The 24104-nt window shown below is 39.1% G+C and overlaps 1 protein-coding gene across 3 annotated transcripts in view; it reads right to left on the reverse strand.

The window, feature by feature from the left end:
• The window catches only part of PARG (poly(ADP-ribose) glycohydrolase), a 114996-nt gene that overhangs the window by 88068 nt on the left and 2824 nt on the right, over positions 1–24104 (reverse strand). For all 3 annotated transcript variants that reach the window (XM_019953766.2, XM_019953764.2, XM_019953765.2), the window contains exons 2-7: positions 22160–22226; positions 20591–21577; positions 19551–19734; positions 13234–13356; positions 13015–13098; positions 8058–8132 (exon numbers count right to left, since the gene is read on the reverse strand). In XM_019953766.2, coding sequence (XP_019809325.2) covers positions 8058–8132; positions 13015–13098; positions 13234–13356; positions 19551–19734; positions 20591–21577; positions 22160–22197 — 1491 coding nt within the window. In that variant the 5' untranslated portion in view covers positions 22198–22226. The remainder of the gene's footprint in view (positions 1–8057; positions 8133–13014; positions 13099–13233; positions 13357–19550; positions 19735–20590; positions 21578–22159; positions 22227–24104) is intronic.

The raw sequence follows: 24104 nt of genomic DNA on the forward strand, positions 1-24104 counted from the left end.
CACTCCAGCGTTCTTGCCTGGAGGATCCCAGGGACGGGGGAGCCTGGTGGGCTGCCATCTATGAGGTCGCAGAGAGTCGGACATGACTGAAGCAACTTAGCAGCAGCAGCAGCAGCATATGGCTGCTTAACCCAGTAAGCTGTTTTAACATTCCACTTCCAATGGAAGAAGATGCCCTGGTTCTATAGTTAGAATGTTTTGTCCACCCAAAATGCGTATGTTGAAATCTGTTCCTCCAATGTGGTAGTAATTGGGAGCTGAGGCCTTGGGTGATTAGATCATGATGGTGAAGCCATCTTAAATGAGTTTTAGTGCCCTAGTAAAAAGAGACCCCAGGGAGCTCTCTTATTCCTTCTACACCCTGTGTGTGTGTGAAGTTGCTCAGTCATGTCCAACTCTTTGGGATCCCATGGACTGTAGCCTACCAGGCTCCTCTGTCCATGGGATTTTCCAGGGGAGAGTACTGGAGTGGGTTGCCATTGCCTTCATGTGATTAGTGTTAAATATGAGATCTTATATGTGTTATCAAGAGCTTAACCAAAATGAATACAGAATTTCTTTTTAATGAGCAGAAGCATAAGATGAGTAAACAATCTGAGAAGCCATCTAACAGGAAGATGGCTATGATTATAGATCAAAGTATTATGCCAAATTGCATAAAAAACAAAACCTACCTCAGAGCTAGTAGATAGAGAGACATAAATCATGGAGGAGATTAGAACATGAAATTATCCTCACTCCTCCAACAGAGTAGATTTCTGGATCATGAAATCAATGACACAGCAACATTTAAAAGCAACGGCTTCCATAGTTATTTGAACAAAGCAGGTAAGGTTGGAGTTACAGGAGTTAATGTGCTAGATTAATTCCATTAGAATACAGGAGGAATTCTGCCTGAATAAATTTTCACTTTTAGATGCCTGTAATTTCCATCCTCCTTGTCTCCACACACATAAATACAACAATGTTTCAAAAACACTGTGATCACTGTTTCAATGATCCAGGGCACAGAAGGCTCAACCAAGACTGATTATCCATAATAACTCAGCAAGGTGCCTAGTTCCAACTGCAGCAATTAGTTTCATGAGATGTGTACTATTTAAAATAAATCACGAATGAGACCCTCAACATATACTCCAACCCAAAAACATACAATAAGCACACAAAGGGGAAAGTCCACATATTTCATAATCATCTAAAATTTAATGTTTTGTTGACCTGTTTAGTTCTCTTTTGGCTCCTACAGTCCTCATGAATCAAATCAAGTCAAGTTGTAAAGCGATGCAGACTTTATTGATTTTAGAGACTGTGAGTCACTAAGGGAAGAAGTCCAAGAAGGTTAAGTTTCCACTGAACTCCAAAGCAGAGGTTCGAAAGCTAGACGAATAAAGACATTAGCTGTAGTCTTGTGAAATATTCAAGGCTGCTTTCATTTGATTAGGAATTTGCTAGGGGCTCTTTATGACAAATATAACAAGGACACTTTAAATCTTTTAAGCTTTGAAGAAAGGCCCAAAAATAAATTAGCGAAGAAGAATTCCATTTGGAACTGAAAGCTAAGGAGTAATATGTTTATTATATACATTCAAAAACTTACTTCTACATTACTTTAAAAAAAAAAAAAGGCTATTGTGAAAGGCCACAATTTTCACTGGCTCTTGGTTAAAGAAACTTGTTCTGATTTGAAATAGTGGTTAACAACCTGGTGCCTTACCTCAGCTTTTCCAAAACTAGCCTAAAAATTAATTAATAATGTTCCATGAAATGTTTATAGATGTTTATAGAGATTGTGGTGGGGGGACTGGGTAGGAGTGAGGGAATGGAGAGAGAAAAAACAAAACAAAAAAATCCTCTAATATTCTTGCTCTAAAAGTTTTAATATACAAGTAAGTACTAAGTACATTCGATAAACCTGTTACTAGGTAAGCTGTACATAACAGTATGGCGTGCACCAGAAGGCCAAAAAGTCTGAAGACACCACTTACATATGAATGCACACAATGCCCAAGCGATGCATAAAATACAACAGCTGTGCTTTATCCTGTTAAATGACAGGTGACTCACACTATGAGTTCTGTCTAATGTTTTCAATATATTATATTTTAACTTTTTTATCCCATAAAAAAGATGAGTCAAAACAATTCCTTCTAGCCACTACTTTATAAATGTGAGATGACTTTTTTGGTAATCCATTTTAACACAAGCTTGTATTTGTTTTCTCTGAGTCTCTATTGTTGTTCTGTCAATAATAATTTTTAAGATCTAGGTCAAAGATGTCATTTTAGTTAAACAGCACACGTCTCAATTTTTGGGACGAAGAATTCTGATGTACTTGTTTTTTAAATGTAAAACTACACATAACTCTGAAGGAAAAGGTGACTTAGGCACACGTACGTGTATCCTTCAAAACTCAACATTACATCCATTTACCTTTTTTTTTTTTTTCCATTTACCTTTTCACATTAAGTAACACATAAGCAAGAATGCTTAAGTTCATTACTGATAGACTTAAACACCCTCATTTACAGGAACGAGGTTTTACACAATCTGTCTGACAAGTCAGAGGACACCAGCAGACAGGACAACACAAACTCAGCATCCGAATACCTACAGCAAAGGCAAGACTCACACAGTCACTAAGCTGACAGAGAATTTCCTGTGTAGATATTACTTACGGTACAGACTTCATGCTGTATTTAGTAAGGAAAAAAACGGTAGCTTCCAAAGAGGAATACATTACCAACCTAATCACAACAAAACCTTTCAACTTTAATTTTTTCCATTATATGACTTTTAAATATCCTCTCATTCCGAAACTCTTACCCTCTCACTCTCCACTTTCAGCAGCCACATATGTAAAAAGACAAAAACAGCAGCACCCCACCCCAACCTGACTTGGTTATTTATGGCAACCTTTATGAACTAACACTTCAGCAACATGTGAACCGTGAACTTTCAGATGTTCAAGCTGGTTTTAGCAAAGGCAGAGGAACCAGAGATCAAATTGCCAACATCCGCTGGATCATCGAAAAAGCAAGAGAGTTCCAGAAAAACATCTATTTCTGCTTTATTGACTATTCCAAAGCCTTTGACTGTGTGGATCACAGTAAACTGTGGAAAATTCTGAAAGAGATGGGAATACCAAACCACCTGACCTGCCTCTTGAGAAATCTATATGCAGGTCAGGAAGCAACCGTTAGAACTGGACATGGAACAACAAACTGGTTCCAAATAGGAAAAGGAGTACATCAAGGCTGTATATTGTCACCCTGCTTATTTAACTTCTATGCAGAGTACATCATGAGAAATGCTGGGCTGAAAGAAGCACAAGCTGGAATCAAGATTGCTGGGAGAAATATCAATAAACTCAGATATGCAGATGACACCACCCTTATGGCAGAAAGTGAAGAGGAACTAAAAAGCCTCTTGATGAAAGTGAAAGAGGAGAGTGAAAAAGTTGGCTTAAAGCTCAACATTCAGAAAACGAAGATCATGGCATCCGGTCCCATCACTTCATGCCAAATAGATGGGGAAACAGTGGGAACAGTGCCAGACTTTATTTTTCTGGGCTCCAAAGTCACTGCAGATGGTGACTGTAGCCATGAAATTAAAAGATGCTTCCTCCTTGGAAGGAAAGTTATGACCAACCTAGATAGCATATTCAAAAGCAGAGACATTACTTTGCCAACAAAGGTTCGTCTACTCAAGGCTATGGTTTTTCCTGCCATGTATGGATGTGAGAGTTGGACTGTGAAGAAGGCTGAGAGCTGAAGAATTGATGCTTTTGAACTGTGGTGTTGGAGAAGACTCTTGAGAGTCCCTTGGACTGCAAGGAGATCCAACCAATCCATTTGGAAGGCATCAGCCCTGGGATTTCTTTGGAAGGAATGATGCTGAAGCTGAAACTCCAGTACTTTGGCCACCTCGTGCAAAGAGTTGACTCATTGGAAAAGACTCTGATGTTGGGAGGGACTGGGGGCAAGAGGAGCAGGGGACGACAGAGGATGAGATGGCTGGATGGCATCACTGACTTGATGGACGTGAGTCTCAGTGAACTCTGGGTGTTGGTGATGGACAGGGAGGCCTGGCGTGCTGCGATTTATGGGGTCACAAAGAGTCGGACACGACTGAGCGACTGATCTGATCTGATCTGATCTGATGCAGATGACACCACCCTTATGCCAGAAAGTGAAGAGGAACTAAAGAGCCTCTTGATGAAAGTGAAAGAAGAGAGTGAAGAAGCTGGCTTAAAGCTCAACATTCAGAAAACTAAGATCATGGCATCCGGTCCCATCACTTCATGGGAAATAGATGGGGAAACAATGGGAACAGTGGCTGACTTTATTTTCCTGGGCTTCAAAATCACTGCAGATGGTGACTGCAGCCATGAAATTAAAAGACGTTTACTCCTTGGAAGGAAAGTTATGACCAACCTAAACAGCATATTAAAAAGCAGAGACATTACTTTGTCAACAAAGGTCCGTATAGTCAAGGCTATGGTTTTTCCAGTGGTCATGTATGGATGTGGGAGTTGGACTATAAAGAAAGCTGAGTGCCAAAGAATTGATGCTTTTGAACTGTGGTGTTGGAGAAGACTCTTCAGAGTCCCTTGGACTGCAAGGAGATCCAACCAGTCCATCCTAAAGGAGATCGGTCCTGGGTGTTCATTAGAAGGACTGACGTTGAAGCTGAAACTCCAATACTTTGGCCACCTGATGTGAAGAGCTGACTCATTTGAAAAGACCCTGATTTGGGGAAAGATTGAGGGCAGGAGGAGAAGGGGACGACACAGGATGAGATGGTTGGGTGGCATCACCAATTCGATGGACACGGGTTTGGGTGGACTCTGGGAGTTGGTGATGGACAGGGGGGCCTGGCGTGCTGCAGTTCATGGGTCGCAAAGAGCTGGACACGACTGAGCGACTGAACTGAACTGAATACAAGTGAGAAAATCAGAGGCCTATTCATTCCTATCTTTTCTACTGCAGACATAAAACTAAAACCGGAAAAGAAGATGAAATAGTCGCTAAAACCTTAGGGTTCCTTCAACAACTATTCCATTTACTGAAAAAATTTACTACACAAACCAATTTTAGAATTAAAGTTCTTTATTTTGAATTGACATTTACATTTACTGTGAAATATATGTTCAAAAAGTACACAGAATATATCAAATATGGACGGCCTGATGAATGATGATAAGGCAAACATACATTTTTAAGTACTGTCCAAGTCCAGAAATTGAAACCAGGACCACAGGAACAGAAGCAAAGACCCCACCTGCACGCCCTCCTCAGTCACTACTACCTTAGCATGCTGTGTGAGCTTCACAAGCCAATTCACTGAGAACAAAAAGAAACGGGCCACAGCTTATGTGAGGTGGAAGTATTTAAAGCACCTCGAAAATGCATTAATGGGCTCTCTGGTAGCTCAGACGGTAAAGAAGCTGCCTGCAGTGCGGGAGACCTGGGTTCAATCCCTGGGCTGGGAAGATCCCCTGGGGCAGGCCATGGCACCCCACTCCAGTATTCTCGCCTGGAGAATCCCATGGACAGAGGAGCCTGGCGGCTGTGTCCATGGGGTCACAAAAGAATCGGACATGACTGAGCGACTAAGCACAGCACAAAATGCATTAACAGAGAAACTTTCCTAATATATAGGACATTTTGCTATACTTTGCTGTGAAAAATGCCAGCAATAAGTGTATCGATCCATTTAGAACACAAATTATAGAAGTGTTTGAATTTAATTTTGTGGAACACCACACAGGAGGGCCATAAAACACAGATTATTTTTTCCCAGCATTTCCAACAGCTGGCAGGGAGGAAGACCAATATTAGCAATCAAGATGCAAAAAAATACTAAATAACGGCCATTGCAAGTCGGTAGCATCTAGATACTTAATTATAAATTACAAAATAACAGATTGATTTCTGTAATCCTCCCTGGTCTCTGACAAAATAAAAAAAAGCTTAGTCAATACTTCTCACTTTCATCCTAAATAAGGGCGCTCACACAGCAGGATTACCATGATTCTGGGTCTCTTATTTCTTACACTAAATACCAGCATTTACGTAATAACTATAGCATGGAATCACACTAATGACTGTTTATATTAACACCTCCTGTTCTAAGGTATATGAGCTTAAAAAACCTATTCCTTATAGAACTAGCCAAAGCAAGGTTTAACAAGATAAATGTTAACAGCCCCCAAATAAACTTAAGTGTAAAATATTAAAACTGATATGATCTTAAATTTAAACTTCATTTTTTTTCTTAGCAAAATAAGCCTTTCAGAGTGGAATGTGATATTTAAGTAAAGAATTCCTAAATACTGTTAATGAAAAGCAAATATAATTCATTTATAATTTAAAACCTAGCCAAACACCTGTTTCCCTTCCACTCAAGACCTCCTTTTACTCCAATTCCACGCACATATATGTCTAACTGTCTAATACTTACTTCTCACTAAGCCCTGCAATCCCGAGCAATGTTACCCCTGTGAGCTGTGGCATGGTGAAGTTCTATATTACTACATCTGGAGATTTGAAGGACAGAAAAACACGCAACCGTTTAAACATCCAAGGTCTACTGTTAAGCACACTGACAATGACAGAATAACAGCCATAGAGAAGAGCCTTAATATCTAGACATGATTTACACAAAGAGAATTCCTTAAATCTCTAATATTGGAATGGCTAAGCAAATGATACATCATTTGATGGAATATTATGTAACCATTAAGACTAAAAATGACGAACTTGTGCAACATAGCTTTATGTTATTAATATTTTAAATATGCTTTTATATCTACATATAACTACAAAAATAGAAAAACTTAAATAAAGCAGAAATGAATATTTGGTACAACTGTGAGGACTCCCCCAACCCTCCCACAGGTTTACAAAGTAAATAAAACCTAGAAGGTCAAAAATGTAATAACTCCTCTCTCTCGACAACTATAAAACTATCATCAGCACCTAGCAATCGCCTCATTTTATGATCTACACTAAACACACCAAAACTTGCCACATACCACTCTTACAGGGCTGCTTCTGGGCAAGGTCACCAGATAAAAGAGAAACAACGTCCTGTCTGAGCAGACTGATTCAGAAGAGAGGAAAAATTACTTCCTTACCTCATAGCGAGGTGACAGAGGTATATTAATCCATGGCATGCTTTATTGCCATCACAAGGCATCAAATATAAGCATTACTTCCTGTCAAAACTAACAACTGTATCCAGTTTAAGGCGTAACTACATACACAAGTGAGTATAACTAGTACACTCTAAATAAGGTCTTGTGTCAGTGTCCTGGTTTTGATGCTGAATTATACTTACTTAAGCAATCAACACTGGGGAAGACAGAATAAAGAGTAAGTGAGACCTTCCCTGTATATTTATTTACAATTTCCTGTGAATCTATCATATGAAAACAAAATGTTAAAAAAATATATATATATACACACGACACACATATATACTGCCATTCATTCAAAGTGGATAAAATCCATTCTTCTAACAATACTATCACAGTGGTATTCTTCACCGTGCTGAGAGAAGACTAAATTGCTACAGACTCCTTTGGCGAATATGATTCTATAGCATAAATCCCAGGCCATAAAAGTTGTGGCTTTTGACCTAGCCATTTAATTTCTGGGAATCACCTAAAGAAACAACATCAGATTTGGGAAAACATATATATACATTTATATACATACACATATAAAGATATTACTACAGTAAAACCAAGTAAAATTGATGCAACTTTAGGTGTTTGATATGGGAATCATTAAATTCTCAAAATCTAGGCATGAAATATTATGCAATCATTTGATAATACTGAAAATGGTACAATAATACAATAGGAAATGCATATAATGAGAGACTAAAGCACAATTAAAAATTAGCCACACAAAAGTAACAGGAAATATTTCTGATAAAAATAAAAGATGATAATGGTGTTAGTATGACAGAACTATGTGCATTTTTCTCAAACTTCTCCATTAGAGATATTATATTAGTTTCATAAGTTTAAGAAATAAGCATACTTTTACCTTATCCCAGAAATCAATCAAAGCTGTAAAGTCCCATTTCTTAGAATATGCCACATTGTACTTCAGAATAGCATCCTATGGAAAAAGCATAAATAGAAAGTCATGATACAGTAAAGTGAATTATCTAGGAATAGCCTGTCTCCTTTATGAATTATTTCCAGTATATTTCTTAATGTTCGAAAAGTTTCTTCCACCATTAGCTACTCCGTATCAGCAGTTATGAATGAACAGAATGCATACTAATTTTTAGTATTCACTTAAGAAAACTGAGATTAGAAAGGTCAAGTAATAGAGGGGAAATATAATTACTCTAAAACATGTACTCGAAACAGAAGCAATATAATCCAAATGGACAAAAATTGGATCTTGGGGGTTAAAACAAAGGAAATAGTAATAGCAGTGACTTTGGTCTTTACTAGGGTCACACTGCATACACAGACATGCAGTGTGCTAGCACTGAGATTCCATTAGGGGAATAATAAATAATTATTATTTTGAGATTTTCTTCTCTCTACTTAACGGTAGAGATTAATAAAAAATAATAATAAATCAGGGGAAATCCAAAAAGGCTCCCTGGGGAAGAGAGCAATAAAGAAAAGAGACTGAGGTCAAGCTAGTGTGCCATCTACTGGTGTGATCCTCACTGTCTGGATGCTACACGCTACGCCGTGTCAGTCCTGTCGGACTCTGTGGCCCTGTGGATTGGAGCCTGCAAGGCTCCTCTGTCCACAGGATTCTCCAGGCAAGAATACTGGAGTGGGTTGCCATTTCCTTCTTTTCCTTAACCCTAACTGCCTGAATAGGCAGTACTTTACCTGTGGGGTAGGCATAAGACAATCCATTAGTTACACAGAAAGAACTATTATATCGCCTGCTTCTAAATTTCTATTTGATTATATTTTATGATACATATTAAAATAATAGAGAATTTATAAAAAACCATTTATAATCGCAATATACACCTCAAGAATTTTTACTGAAGTTATATGAAGTATGAAAAACATCGTGCTAGATTATTACTATAAACCTAAACTTCCTCATCACTGAAGAAAGGTTTTAAAAGTCAACATTCTGCCAAAGAGCTTCCTGAAAAATACTTCATGTCACATCAATTATCACCAAGCATCTCGGCTAAAAGAAATGAGCCAATAAAAAAGTATATAATCTACTTCAAATAAGAAGATATCCAAGTTCCTTGAAAAAGGAAAAGTCGTCAACCATGAAATACCGTGACAAGATAAACAGTTTAATTTACTCTCACAGCTATAATACATTTTCCATTAAGAAGGAAAAGATTCTAAGAATTTTTTCCCCAAAATTACTGGTATTTGATTTCAGGACCTCAAACAAAACTTTAAATAGCAATGTCTGGAACAGCACACAGACAGACAACGCATATCGTGGAACAAGCTCCTGATACACTCAACACCACAGATGAACTGCAAAGACCTGCACCTAAGTGCGAGAAGCCAGACACACGAGCACGCCTCACACAATTCCATTCAAAGAAAATGCAGCCGATATTTCGCTGTTGTTCTTTTTTTTTTTTTTAAAGGCAGATCAACAGCTGCCCGCAGCCAGTGCAGAAAGAGGAAACGGATCACAGAGGGTAAGAAAAATCTCTGCAGGGTGACAGCAACACTCTGTATCTTGGCTGCGGTGAGAGCTTCAAGTGTATAAGCAAATGGCAAACTTAATCAAGTTACATCCTCTAAAAGGATGTACTATCTTATATGTAAATTATTCCTCAAAGTTGGTAAGGAAAAACATTCTAAATAGCATTTATACTCTAATTCTTTAATGGAGTTGTATAATTAGCATTAACTCCTAACTCATATTGACTTTACTTCAGTCTTCAAGTCTCAAAAGTCGTCCACCAGGAGGCCTCCTAATCCCCAGGAAAACCGTGTGCAGGCTAAGTCGCTTCAGTCGTGTCCAACTTCATGCAACCCTATGACTGCAGTCCACCTGGCCCCTCTGTCCACAGGGATTCTCCAGGCATGAATAATGCAGTGGCTTGCCATGCTCTCTTCCAGGGGATCCTCCTGACCCAAGAATGGAGCCCATGTCTCTTATGCCTCCTGCATTGCCAGGCAGGTTGTTTACCACTAGCCCCACCTGGGAAGCCTGGGTGCTACTCCATACAGTACTCTTAGATGAGTGGTTTTTTTTTTTTCAGTTCGTAATTCACAATAAATACAACTTAAAGCACAAAGAAGTCCATTCTTTGCAAATTATCAGACATATTATTCATAGAAATATTACAGTGTAAACCAACTTTTGAGGACACTGTTGCTTTTATAAACTTATAACATCTCTGCTGCTGCTAAGTCGCTTCAGTCATGTCCAGTCATGTCCAATGTGACCCCAGAGACGGCAGCCCACCAGACTTCCCCGCCCCTGGGATTCTCCAGGCAAGAACACTGGAGTGGGTTGCCATCTAACATCTCTAATCCCTCTTAATTTGACATCAAATGGCATTAAAAAAAATAGCGAAAATATTATTATATTCTATAAGAAGGATTTAATGTTTTCCCTCCCTCTCATCGTGCTTCTTCAGCAAAGGAAACAATTACCGTTAAGTAGAGAGAAGAAAATCTCGATAGATTACTCTGTTACGCTGAATCTACCGTAAAATAAACAAGAAAGGGAAATTCAGATTAATTACCCCTTTTTAAAATAATCATGGCACACTAAGGAATTGCTAAAAGAGGTGAGCAGCAATGTAATTTAGGACACTATGATTATTATGTATTTGTGTTTAAAGGAAAAATATGTAAATTCTTAAATAATCCTGTTGGTAAGGCTATTAAAGGCCCTAAATTAGTGTTTTTCATATAGAGTCTGGACAGTATTCCTGATTGGTCTGCTTGTACTTGAGACTTTATAAATGTGGTTTTGGAATGAATCAGCTCAGTTCAGTCACTCAGTCATGTCTGATTCTGTGAACCCATGGACTGCAGAATGCCAGGTTCCCTGCCCATCACCAACTCCCGGAGCTTGCCCAAATTCATGTCCATCGAATCAGTGATGCCATCCAACCATCTATACTCTGTTGACCCCTTCTCCTCCTGCCTTCAATCTTTCCCAGCATCAGGTGGCCAAAGTATTGGAGATTCAGCTTCAGCATCAGTCCTTCTAATGACTATTCAGGACTGATTTCCTTTAGGATTGACTGATTTGATCCCCTTGCAGTCCAAGGGACTCTTGAGTCTTCTCCAACACCACAGGTCAAAAGCATCAATTCTTCAGTGCTCAGCTTTCTTTATAGTCCAACTCTCACATCCATACGTAACTACTAGAAAAACCATAGCCTTGACTAGACAAATCTTTGTTGGCAAAGTAATGTCTCTGCTTTTTAATATGCTCTCTAAGTTTGTCATTGCTTTTCTTCCAAGGAGCAAGTGTCTTTTAATTACATGGCTGCAGTGAATTTAATTCATTCACTTTGGAATGAATACAAAGGCCAGAAAAACAACACACTGTAGAAATGAAAGCTGGTATTTTAAATAAAGAAGTACCTAAGATGCACTGCAGTACAGGAATGTCAAATTCTTAAAAACCTGGACCTAACGTATTTATTTGCAAGCTGATATTCTGCATAGAGACCCCCATCTTTCCCTCTACCAACATTCACCAACTCTGATAAGTTAAAAAGTAGTAAACACAAAGAATTTTTCCTTTATACAGTATAATTTTTAAGTTTATCAGTATACTATTCTGGGGCTCAGATATGTGTTTACAAATCTGTGCGAAAAGCAAATACTGATTACAAATTGTCTTCACAGTGATAATGAACACAACTCAAATGATGGGTCAAAATGTTTAAAATGGAAAAAATCAAATTGATATAACTGGATGTAAGTATAAAGAGATTTATTTAGTTTTATGTTTGTACATATGTAATTAATATATGTTTATGTTTGTGCATGTGTAATTAACATATTAACAATAAGTAAGCTCTGGCAGACCCTGAGAATTTCTCCCATTTAAAAAAAGTAATTCTAAGTCTGAGAAACACTATCCCTAAGAAATGAAATTTTCAAAATATATTATGGTACAATGTATCACAGTTTTTCATTTGAAGGGAAAACAAGAGCTAAGAAAAAAAAAAGGGAGCGATGGAAAAGGCACAGAAAGTTAAGAATAACTTGTAAGTATAAATGAAAAATCAGTATAAAATCTAAGAAACAGTACATAACAAATTAATTTCTCAAAGAGAACAAAGCCAGTTTTACAGAAGTATAAAAAATCTGTTTATAGTTGTAAAAACTTTTAAAAGCTTATATAAGGCTATAGTGCCAAAAATAAACATATACTCAAAACAATCTAATGGTCGCCCTTACGGACTTAAACGAAATATTTTTTAAATCAAAAAAATAAATTATTGCCAAAATGTAAGATTAATAAATTATGAAACTGCTAGAAGCTGTTATTAAAAGCAATAAAAAGTACAATGTTTAATCATTAGCAAACTCAGCTTCCCTTCGGGCAAACAATGCTGAAGTCATAATTCTTCCCTGATTTACTTTCAAAGACATTTCAGAAGCAGGGTAATTCTAAAACAAAAAGAAAAGCAAAGCCCAGGATCAAAAGAAATTGGATGGGGAATCAAGAAACAGGTCTTATTTCTGGTTCTCCAAATTATTCCGTGTGGCTCCAGGCAAGTCATTTACAACTCTCAATTCTTCTACTCATTGCCTAGAGATGGAGGAGAAACCAAGAATGTCTCTAAAAAGAGTTCCTCAGGAAGCAAGCACTTTGCATATAAATAATGCTGTTACCTAAGTCTGTTAAAGATCAAACAACATCTCTGAAGGAAAAGACAGGGCTCATCTCTAAGAACTACATGTAAGAGACAAAAATTACAAAAGAACACACCTTCAGGTTTTGGGGTCGAACCAGGGCTCATCTCTAAGAACTACAGGTAAGAGACGAAAATTACAGAAGAACGCACCTTCAGGTTCTGGGGCCGAGTGAGCCTGTTGAGAAGTGCAGTCTGAATGAGTTCCCACCGGCTGCCTGCAGCTCGCTCACCATTCTTTAAGGAAAAGAAAAACACGAAGAGACTATTCCAAGTTCTCTGTAACGTGGCGGAATCAGAAGCCAAACAGCAAGCATCAAAATGTCTTTCAGAGACTAAAAGAACATGAGTTCTGCTCAGTTTTGTTCTCACCTCATCTTCCACAGGGTACAAGTTTTGTTCTGAACAAGGCATCTTAACATGCTTGTTGTCCCACAAATCTTTAAAATGTGTTGGGAAAGGTTTAGGAACTTCTCCTATTCGCAAAAGATCTACCTGAAATGCAAGAAAACTGTAAGTGCATAAAAACTAGGCATATCTTCTGTAAAATAATCCAAAGAAATCAGCTGAAGTAAATGCTATAAAAATACAGACCAGCTCCTAGGCAAGAAATCTCGTTAAGTCTTTTTCAGCTTTTCCTACTCCTTACCTTTAGTTAGTTTCCAAATCATCATGTCCTGGGCACTCTACCTTCATCCCATCCAGTTCCCCGGGCCTTGTTAATCCTTGACTGAATTTCTGGTAACAGCTTTCTATCCCTCTCCCTAACTCCCAACTGCTCCCAGATACATTCATCCCACATAAAACCCTTCTCCCCACTTGGGAATTATATTATCTTTCTAAAGTATCCCCAACCTTCTAATCCTATAATGGCTCCCTTCTGCCTATATAGATTCTAAATGATTCCAATTTTTAACATCCTCTTTTACCCAAAACACCATCTATTTAAACATCAACCTTCAATACTCAGCTCAATTTTCATTTCCTATAAGAAGTCTTTAAAAACTTTCTAATAGGCAGTAAGCTTCTTCTCTCATTTTATTGGCTCATCATCATACTAGAGCACACTTTTTCCCCTCCTGCACTGGACTCTAAACTTAAGAATAATAACTATATTAACTTTGTATTTTGAGTATTCACACTGAGCCAAACATGTATGTTTTTAACATGTGTTAAGTGTTTATATATGTACAGTTGATCTTTGAACAACATGGGTTTGAACTGCGCAGGTCCACTTACACAATTATCTTTTTCAATAAATACATACCACAGCACCGCACAATCAGCAGTTGACTGAATTGCTGAATGTGGAGCCTCAGATACGGAGGGCCACCTGTAAGTTATACTCGGATTTTTGATACCCAGAAGGCTGGCACCCTAACCCTCAGACCATTCAAGGGTCAACTATACACACACACACACGCTGTTGCTGCTGTTCAGTCGTTAAGTCGTACCCGACTCTTGGTGACCCTGGGGCCTGCAGCACACCAGGCTTCTCTGTCCTCCAACTATCTCCTGGAGTTTGTGCAAATTCACGTCCAGAGTTGGTGATGCTATCTAATCATCTCATCCCCTGCTGCCCCCTTCTCCTTTTGCCTGAATGTGTATATATGCACGTGGATAAATATATACATATATATATATATATTCAAGGTTCATCCATACTATAACATGAATCAGAACTTCACTGAAGATCATCAAATAATTACACAAATAAATATAAAATTTCAACTGTAAGATGCTATGAATGAGAGGTTCATAATGCCACAAGAATCTTTCTAGACAATTTTAACTTACATGGTGAGCTTAGGGAATCCTTCTTTGAGGAAGTAGCAATTGAGCTCAACTCCAAAGGTGAAAAAGAAGTAGGAAAAGGTGAAAGACAAAAAAAAGGGAACTGCCTATGGAAGGAAAGACTGTTAAATAGGCAGCTTCATTAAAAGCCTGCAACCCAAGAGAAATAAACTTGTAGGCCTTTTATACAGGTAACCATTAAAACCACAAGTGTGTGTAAGACTACTCCAAGAGAGGAAAAAATAAGAGGACCTATGAAAAAGTCCTGGGCAACTCTAACGTTTAAGCGCCACATGTAGAAAAAAAGCGAAAAGGAATAAAGCAAGGGTTTCAGGAGGCAGGAAGAAAATCAGGAATATATGGTGTCAAAGAAGCCAAAGGATGAGAATACTCCAAGGAGGAGACAATAAGGGACGTTCAAGAGTCAAAAGTGGCTGAGACATCAACCCTCCAATCCATCAGTCCATACGGGGACCCCAAAGGTGACTCGGTAAAGATCGTCCATGTGACCTAAGGTGACATCAACCCTCCAATCCATCAATCCATACGGGGACCCCAAAGGTGACTCTGTAAAGATCGTCCATGTGATCTAAGGTGACATCAACCCTCCAATCCATCAGTCCATACGGGGACCCCAAGGTGACTCTGTAAAGATCGTCCATGTGATCTAAGGTGACATCAACCCCCCAATCCATCAGTCCATACGGGGACCCCAAGGTGACTCTGTAAAGATCGTCCATGTGATCTAAGGTGACATCAACCCTCCAATCCATCAGTCCATACGGGGACCCCAAGGTGACTCTGTAAAGATCGTCCATGTGATCTAAGGTGACATCAACCCTCCAATCCATCAGTCCATACGGGGACCCCAAGGTGACTCTGTAAAGATCGTCCATGTGATCTAAGGTGACATCAACCCTCCAATCCATCAGTCCATACGGGGACCCCAAGGTGACTCTGTAAAGGTTGTCCATGTGATCTAAGGTGACATCAACCCTCCAATCCATCAGTCCATACGGGGACCCCAAAGGTGACTCTGTAAAGATCGTCCATGTGATCTAAGGTGACATCAATCCCCCAATCCATCAGTCCATACGGGGACCCCAAAGGTGACTCTGTAAAGATCGTCCATGTGATCTAAGGTGACATCAACCCTCCAATCCATCAGTCCATACGGGGACCCCAAAGGTGACTCGGTAAAGATCGTCCATGTGATCTAAGGTGACATCAACCCTCCAATCCATCAGTCCATACGGGGACCCCAAAGGTGACTCGGTAAAGATCGTCCATGTGATCTAAGGTGACATCAACCCTCCAATCCATCAGTCCATACGGGGACCCCAAAGGTGACTCGGTAAAGATCGTCCATGTGATCTAAGGTGACATCAACCCTCCAATCCATCAGTCCATACGGGGACCCCAAAGGTGACTCTGTAAAGATCGTCCATGTGACCTAAGGTGACATCAATCCTCCAATCCATCAATCCATACAGGGACCCCAAAGGTGACTCGGTAAAGATCGTCCATGTGATCTAAGGTGACATCAACCCTCCAATCCATCAGTCCATACGGGGACCCCAAAGGTGACTCGGTAAAGATCGTCCATGTGATCTAAGGTGACATCAACCCCCCAATCCATCAATCCATACGGGGACCCCAAAGGTGACTCTGTAAAGATCGTCCATGTGATCTAAGGTGACATCAACCCCCCAATCCATCAGTCCATACGGGGACCCCAAAGGTGACTCGGTAAAGATCGTCCATGTGATCTAAGGTGACGAAAACAGGTACCAGTAGAGCTCCACACACAGGGGAACATAATATGTAAGAATATACGGATCTTTGGGTGTCTGTAGTTTAAATATGTGTATGCATGTGTATAGCACATGCCTATACATGTGTTTGCCTATATGTGTGTACATGTTTGCGTGTGAGTGTGTGTTGTATGCATGAGTGCATTTACAGATAAGCATTATCGTGTCCATGCAATTTCAGATTATCTTCCATTTCTAACACTAAGTGTCAGCTTTGTATTATGACTTCAATGCTGTAACTATTAATATCTGGCATCTTAGAAATGTAACTAAGGACTTCTATTTAACAACTATTAATTATACATGTAGCATACTACCACCATATTCAGGAAAAAGAATCTAGAAGAAAACACACCAAATTCTTAAACTTTTTTCATTGACCCTGTATTACTTTTGTAATAAAACTTTTATAAATTCATTGGATATTTGACAAACAGTAATTACAGAGATTAATTAATGACGGTATAAGATGCTTCAGGTTTTCTTTGTGGGCAGTGGGAGGGAGAAAGCAGGAAAAGTCAAAATATCACTTATTCCTTCTGATCAATCTTTTTTCCAAATCTTACCCATTAACATCTTGTCCGTCACTCAAGCCTTTTCTTAATTTCACACACATGATCAATGCCTCCTTTTCCCCTATCACCCATACTAGAGAATTCACAGAGTCCTATCAATATAATCTCAAAACAATTTGCATTTATTCTTTTATATGCCCACAATTACTACCCTGTCTCAGTTATTTCCAAACTTTTTCAAAGAGCAGAACTCTTTTCTCCCTACGAATTCTAATACAAAATCATTATATTTAAATAAAAGCTATTTTAATAAATATAATTTTTAGAGTGACTTTATTCTATCAATAGCAAAGAGACCAACTGAAGAACTATGTAATTGAGAGAGATGACAGCTAAAGCTTTCATCAATCTATTTATTCTCTCATCCAATAGTAAGAAAATCCTATCCGCACACCTAAACAGCTGGCAGATGGTAACTTTTTTACACTGTTATTTTGATGTTTAAGGAAATGCTTCAAACAGCAGTAGCAAGAGAACACTGATTCTATGACCTGCACAAAAATGAGTTCTCTTGGTAAAACCTGCTGGTTAAAATATGGTATTAAGCAAAAAAACAAAAAAAAAAAACAAAAAAACGGTACTCAGCATTTTTAAAAGTAAACACACATTAATTCTTTCACAAGACGTTTTTCATAGTTAAATATACAGTTTAGAAAAGAAATTTGAGTCAATATCAAAAGAAGCCCTGAGCCACTCTCATGAAGCACAATTTGATCATCACTGTTTGCTTCCTCTTCATCTCTTAACCGAGCTCTTTTTCCTGTTTCCAATGTATCCTCTCTTCAGTAATCCTTACATATAGCCGTCTGATCAACCTTGCCATGTATGTAGTACAACTATTGTCTGCACAGACATTTCCATGATTTCCAATTCTTATAGATTCAATTTCTTATAGACTCAGATTCTGATACCTAAAGCCCTCTACAAATGGACCCAAACTACTTTTCAAGTCTTCTCTTCCACCATTTTCCATCCAAATACTCAGTTCCAGCAAATCAACTGTTTTCCATTTGTAAAAGTTTTAAACTCCACAGCCTTTTCCTATAAAGGTTATATATCTATCTGGAATTCCCTTGCCTTACTAACTCCATTTCAGAAATTTCCTCTCATCTTTAAGAACTCAGCTCAAACTCCACCACCCTGCTCAATGTCACTTTTACCTAACCACACTAATGAATTCTGTACTTCAGAATATTTAATCACATGAAGGCGATGGCACCCCACTGCAGTCCTCTTGCCTGGAGAATCCCATGGGCGGAGGAGCCTGGTGGGCTGCAGTCCATGGGGTCGCTACGAGTGGGACACAACCGAGCGACTTCCCTTTCACTTTTCACTTTCACGCACTGGAGAAGGCAGTGGCACCCCACTCCAGTGTTCTTGCCTGGAGAATCCCAGGGACAGGGGAACCTGGCGGGCTGCCCTCTATGGGGTCGCACAGAGTTGGACACGACTGAAGCGACTTAGCAGCAGCAGCAGCAGGCTAAGTTGTATAAGAACAGAGATTTTTTTTTTAAGTAGCCCCTGGGAAATCTAGTATAGAATCTAATAAATGAGATGAATATTTAATCCTGCACGGGCTCTTTTTTTTGTTGTTTTTGTTGGCCATGCCACATGGCTTGTGGGATGTTAATTTCCTGACCAGGCATCAAACCCAGGCCCACGGCAGTGAAAGCGCTGAGTCCTCACCACTGGCGAGCCAGAGAATTCCTAAAATATGAATATTTAAAACTACTCTAAGAGTGACAGACATATTTTAAGATTGGATTACGGTAATGGTTGCCTAACTCAGTAAACTAACTAAATATAACTAAACACTTAAAATGCTCAATAAAGTTTTTGTTGTTTTTTTTTTTAAAGAACCCACGAAAAGTATGAAAGAGGTTACCAGGGTGAGTGAGGAATGAGACGTTACTATTTAGTAGGCAGAGCTTATGTGCAGGAAGATGAACAATTCCCGGAGATGAACGTGGTAATGGCTGTAAACACTGCCGCTGAAATGTACACGTAAAAATGATTACGTTGGCCAACTTCACATCACGTACAGTTAACCACAGGTATTTTTAAGATGAGGTTGGTTTTAGAAATGCTGAGTTTGAGATACCTAAGGGACAGTGATGGGGATGTCTAGAAGAATCTAGAGCTCAGAAAGAGGACAAAACTGGAGAATAATTTGAGAATACTAAACAACACACAATTTTGAGTTGTAGTATCTAACATGCAGTGGGTACTCAATAAATACTGTCAATTGAATTTTTTAATTCAATAAACTTTCTTAACGCTACAGAATATTCAATACCCTCAGCAGTTAACAGTGATTCATCTTACGGATTTGTTAAGTACCGTGTTAAGTAACCTATCATTATATTTCTCTTTTCTATAAACTTCTCAGTACTTTATATACGCAGAAAAGAGCAAGACTTTTTATGCATTGGTCTGTTTTTCACAAGTATCACAATAAACTGAAACTTAGCACCGTCTCTCTTTATAGGTAAGAGGTAATATCTACCCGAATAGTCACTGTGTGATTGGCAGATGGTCTCAAGGGAGGCAGCCGGATCCCACACCTTGGCATTCTCCTCATCTCCTCAATAGGAGTTCCAAGCCATTTCTTATCTGGAGAAAGGTGAGGTGGAATGTATTTAGGGATCTTCCTTTCTGTTCTTTGATGTTTCATTTCACATTGTTCTTTTCTAAGATCAAAACATATATATTCAATCACAAACCACTCACTGTTTAAATTCACTTAGATACACAAGTAAAAACACTTACCCAGAAGTTATTGTTTAAAATGTGCCAAACTTGCTCTTTCTCCTTGGTATTTAGAAAAAACAAAACAACAAAAAACCTTATAAGGCTTACAGTAAAACCCCAGAGCTTATTTTCACTAGTCTGTGGAAGGAATTTCCAAACACATGTAAATCACCTTCTGAAAAAGCGGCCTTGTAAAACAGGTACACTGCCAAACGGGTCATGGTTCAGAGTATCAGCTACTCCTTAGGACTCTAGACAAGAATTTTCAATGAAGTGAACTTACTATGGCATGCTTGCCATAAGAGATCACAAAAATTATGGAGTGGGCTTTAAGATAATTTTTATACTTACATTTTTTTGTAATCATACAAGCTGGGATTTAAATCCCAGCTTTACTCCCCACAAGTTACATAATTTCAGTGAATTGTCTAACCAATTTCAGTTTTCTCATTTGTGAAGTGAGTGCAATACCACCTGCCTGCTGTCAGAGCGTTAGAGAAAATGCATATACAGTAGCCTAAGATAACAGTAGTTACTATCGTATTTATGGTCGAGTAATTCCCATAAATCTCAGAAGGAAGTTCATGAAACTAAAATCTGATTATTTACTTCTTTTCTGTTTCTGTGATTTTTAGAATTTAACATTTGAGTCTAAGTTTAAATTATGCATTATTAATTAATAAGAAAGACAATTATTTCTTGCCTTCAGTGCAAACCATAACTTTGTGAAACTCCCCCTCACAAAATTATATAACACATTACCCTATTGAAGACACTCTTGATGGTAAAAATTACCTTTTGTCCTCTGCTTTGGGCACTCTCATGAAATGATCTGTGATTTTAGAATCCTTTCTCCCATGTTGCTTAGAATTTCTGCACTCTACATTCAGGCTAGAAGTACTTCCAGGTCGTTTGGCATTCACATCATTCATTCCAGCTCGACTCTCTCCTCCTTCAAATTGGAAATGTAATCGAATCTCACCTCCCTTAGCAGAGGACCGCTTCCTCAACTCAGTGTCAGCTTCTCTTGGTTGGAACCTTGAAGGTTTATTTGCTGTTTGAGCAGAACTGCTATCTTCCTGTTCATCAAAACCTGGACTTGTCTCTTCATCTGCTTCTGAATCCTGACAACTATTTTTGGAATTATCTACATCCATTGGTGACTCAGGTTCACTTTCTTTCTCAAATGGAGGAGAATATCCTAGACTACTTTCTTGTCTATTCAATCTGTTGGCATTTTTCAGTCCAGTACCAACATCCTCAGAGCCAGTGTCCGACAAGGGGCTCTCGGACACCACGTCTGTCTCCTCCTGCTGACACCCTGCACAGGCTTCTGCAGGATGGCAAGCCTTGCCACACTTCTGGTGGCTTCTGGCTTCTCTGCCCTGTTCATCTTCCATCGTCTGCTTTGCATTCGCAAGCTTTACATGTGTCAAAAACTGCTGATTATCTCTACTCTCCTCACTATTTGTGTCACTGTGATCATCCTTTGGGGACGACTGATCGACATTAGCATTACTGAACTGCTCTGGTACCAGAGTTACCGCTGGAGGTTCACTTTCCAAAAGCCGTTCTGAGTGTGGCCCTTCATTCTGCCACTTACACATAGCCGCAGTCTGATGCTGCTTCAAATACTGTGTACCTTTTTCAACTGGTGACTTATCAAAACCTAGCTGAGAAACATTTTCTAATTTTTCCATGTTATGTTGATAAAAGTTATCTTTTTGTACAGAACTCATCATGGATTCTTCTCTTGTATTGTTGTTTTCTTTACTATGCAAACTGTAAAACAGAAAGAATGATACAACAGAACTTATGACACAATAGAAAGAATTTACAACACAAAAAAGTCACTTACCCAAACACATTCCTACAATATCATAGCAATAATGAAACCTGTGATTACCTGAGCATACAGCATGCCCTTTCATGACTCCACACCTGTGCACAGTTGCCTATAAAGCCCTTTTCCCAACTGTGTGCCTGGCAAACACCAGACAGAATGCAGTGTTATACTTCGTTCACCTCCTGCGCAGCCTTTCTTGCAAAGGTAAAGCTGACTGTCTGTTCTACACGCTAACTACCACTGTGCCTCGTTTATATCTTTACTGTGGCGTTGATCACACACGTAAGAAGCATGTGCTTTTGGTGTCTGTCAGCACCACTACACTGTAAGCCTCTTAAAGACAGAGACTACTGCGTTTTCATCTCTGCATCTCAAGCATACTAAACCATGCCTGGTGCACAGCATCAACGGAAATGCCAACAAAGTTGTGAAAGCAGAAAGGAGAGAAACAGCATGAAACACGACACAGCATCCATACATCACGTTACTCATCCCTCTAGATAAGCACGTTTCTGTACCTTTCTGATTCAACTGTCTTGATTCCTTTAGTGTCCATCCAACTGGTTATAGTCTTCTGTTTGAAAACTGTAAAGAAAAGAAAAATCTGTGTGCATGCATACCTTCGAAGAGAAAACACCTATAGCAGCAGATACACATGGAAGGCATTAAGCTAGATTCTGTGGATTAAAAAAAGATTAATCATTCCTTCCTCGTGCAAGCAACGGGAGAAAATACAGGAACATAAATATAAATACATTTGGCAGAGAAGAGAAAGTGACCAGACCTTAAAGAACTGGTATGGTCTAGCGGATGAGACTACAGATGCTGAAATCAGCTTGTGTGCTTAGTCGCTCATTGTCTGACTCTCTGGGACCCTTTGGACTAAACAGCCTGCCAGGCTCCTCTGTCCATGGGATTTTTCAGGCAAGAGAACGGGAGTGGGTTGCCACTTCCTTCTCCAGGGGATCTTCTGGACCTAGGGATCGAACCCACACCTCTGTGTCTCCTGCACTGCAGGCGGACTCTTCAGCTAGGTCCAAACCCTGGCTCTCCTCTGACTTCCTGTGTGTTTCGTGAAGGGCCGCTTCTCTGTGTCTCAGACTCCTCATCAGTAGACATGCAAATTAATAGTGTCTCTCTTGGGTTATTGTGAGGCTTAAATTAAGCAACAGCCATTGCAAACTGCTTACCATATGCTCAGTACATGTTACTTATTAGTTAGTAGTGGTATTAAAAGAGATCCTAAGGGAGGTCCCTGGTGGTCTAGTGTTTAGGATTCGGCACTTTCACTGACCTGGCCCAGGCCAAAATAATAATAATAATAGATTTTAAAAGTAAAATGAAGTCAAAAAGACCCTGATAAGAAATTAAGATATTTCTGAGGAAAGGACTACTTTAGGGAATTGAAGAAAGTGGGATCATCTGATAAACAGTTCTTGAAGAATAAACATGCAGTCACATTAAGGGAAAAAATCAGAAGCAACAGAACCAATGGTAGAGAAATATTAAAAGAAAATATGGCTGAAAGGTCAGCAAGGAACCCCAGAGATTCCTAAAAAACGCATAAAGAGAGGTACAAAATCATGTCAAAAGTCACATTCAGAGCTGTAATGCCAGAATTCAAATATAGGAGGCTCCCAGTCAGGCAGGATACACAGCCTAGACTGCTGGTGTGAAGGGGCAAGAAGCAAGAGTCTATCGTAAGAAGCGATGAGGAAGGTACTGGTCTAGGTCAGCGGTTCCCAAACCTACTGAATCATCAGAAGGCTGACAACAAACGGATCCAAGGGCCATATCTAGACCTTCTGAATGAAAATCTGTATGTGATGATGGAGGTATGAGGGGAGGTGGATTCTGTATTTTTTTTTCCCTAAAAAGTGGTTCTGATGATCAGCAAAGTTGAAGAACTGTTGGTCAAGATCCAAAACTAGTCTTGTCTTTGTAAGACTAGAGAATAAAAGCTGAGAAGTGAGAGTTATGACAGATTTCAAAATGACAGAGATTAAAAGTGACACTAAACTTTAAGCTTGAGACTTGAAGGATGGTCAGAACATTAAATGGAAATGCAGACGATAAGAGAACTGGATGTAGGGGGGAAATATGGTTGGGTCAATATGAACACACTAAATTTGAAATGCCAAAGAGATAACTAGACAGATGACCAGCAGATAGTAGCAAAAGAATTAATGGTTCAGCAAGGTACATATACCATAAATAAATGCAAGCCAAATTTATATAAACATTAGACATTTAAGCATGCTTTTAAAATTTAATGTATTGCATATGGATTACATGTATATAACATTTTAGTATGACAGTGCAAGTGTGAGTTGCTCAGTTGTATCTGACTCTTTGTGACCCCATGGTCTATAGCCACCAAGCTCTTCTGTCCAAGGAATTCTCCAGGCAAGAGTACTAGAGTGGGTTGCCATTCCCTTCTCCAGGGGATCTTCCTGACCTAGC

The sequence above is a fragment of the Bos indicus genome, chromosome 28 (assembly GCF_029378745.1).
Source record: "Bos indicus isolate NIAB-ARS_2022 breed Sahiwal x Tharparkar chromosome 28, NIAB-ARS_B.indTharparkar_mat_pri_1.0, whole genome shotgun sequence".
Lineage (NCBI taxonomy): Eukaryota > Metazoa > Chordata > Mammalia > Artiodactyla > Bovidae > Bos > Bos indicus.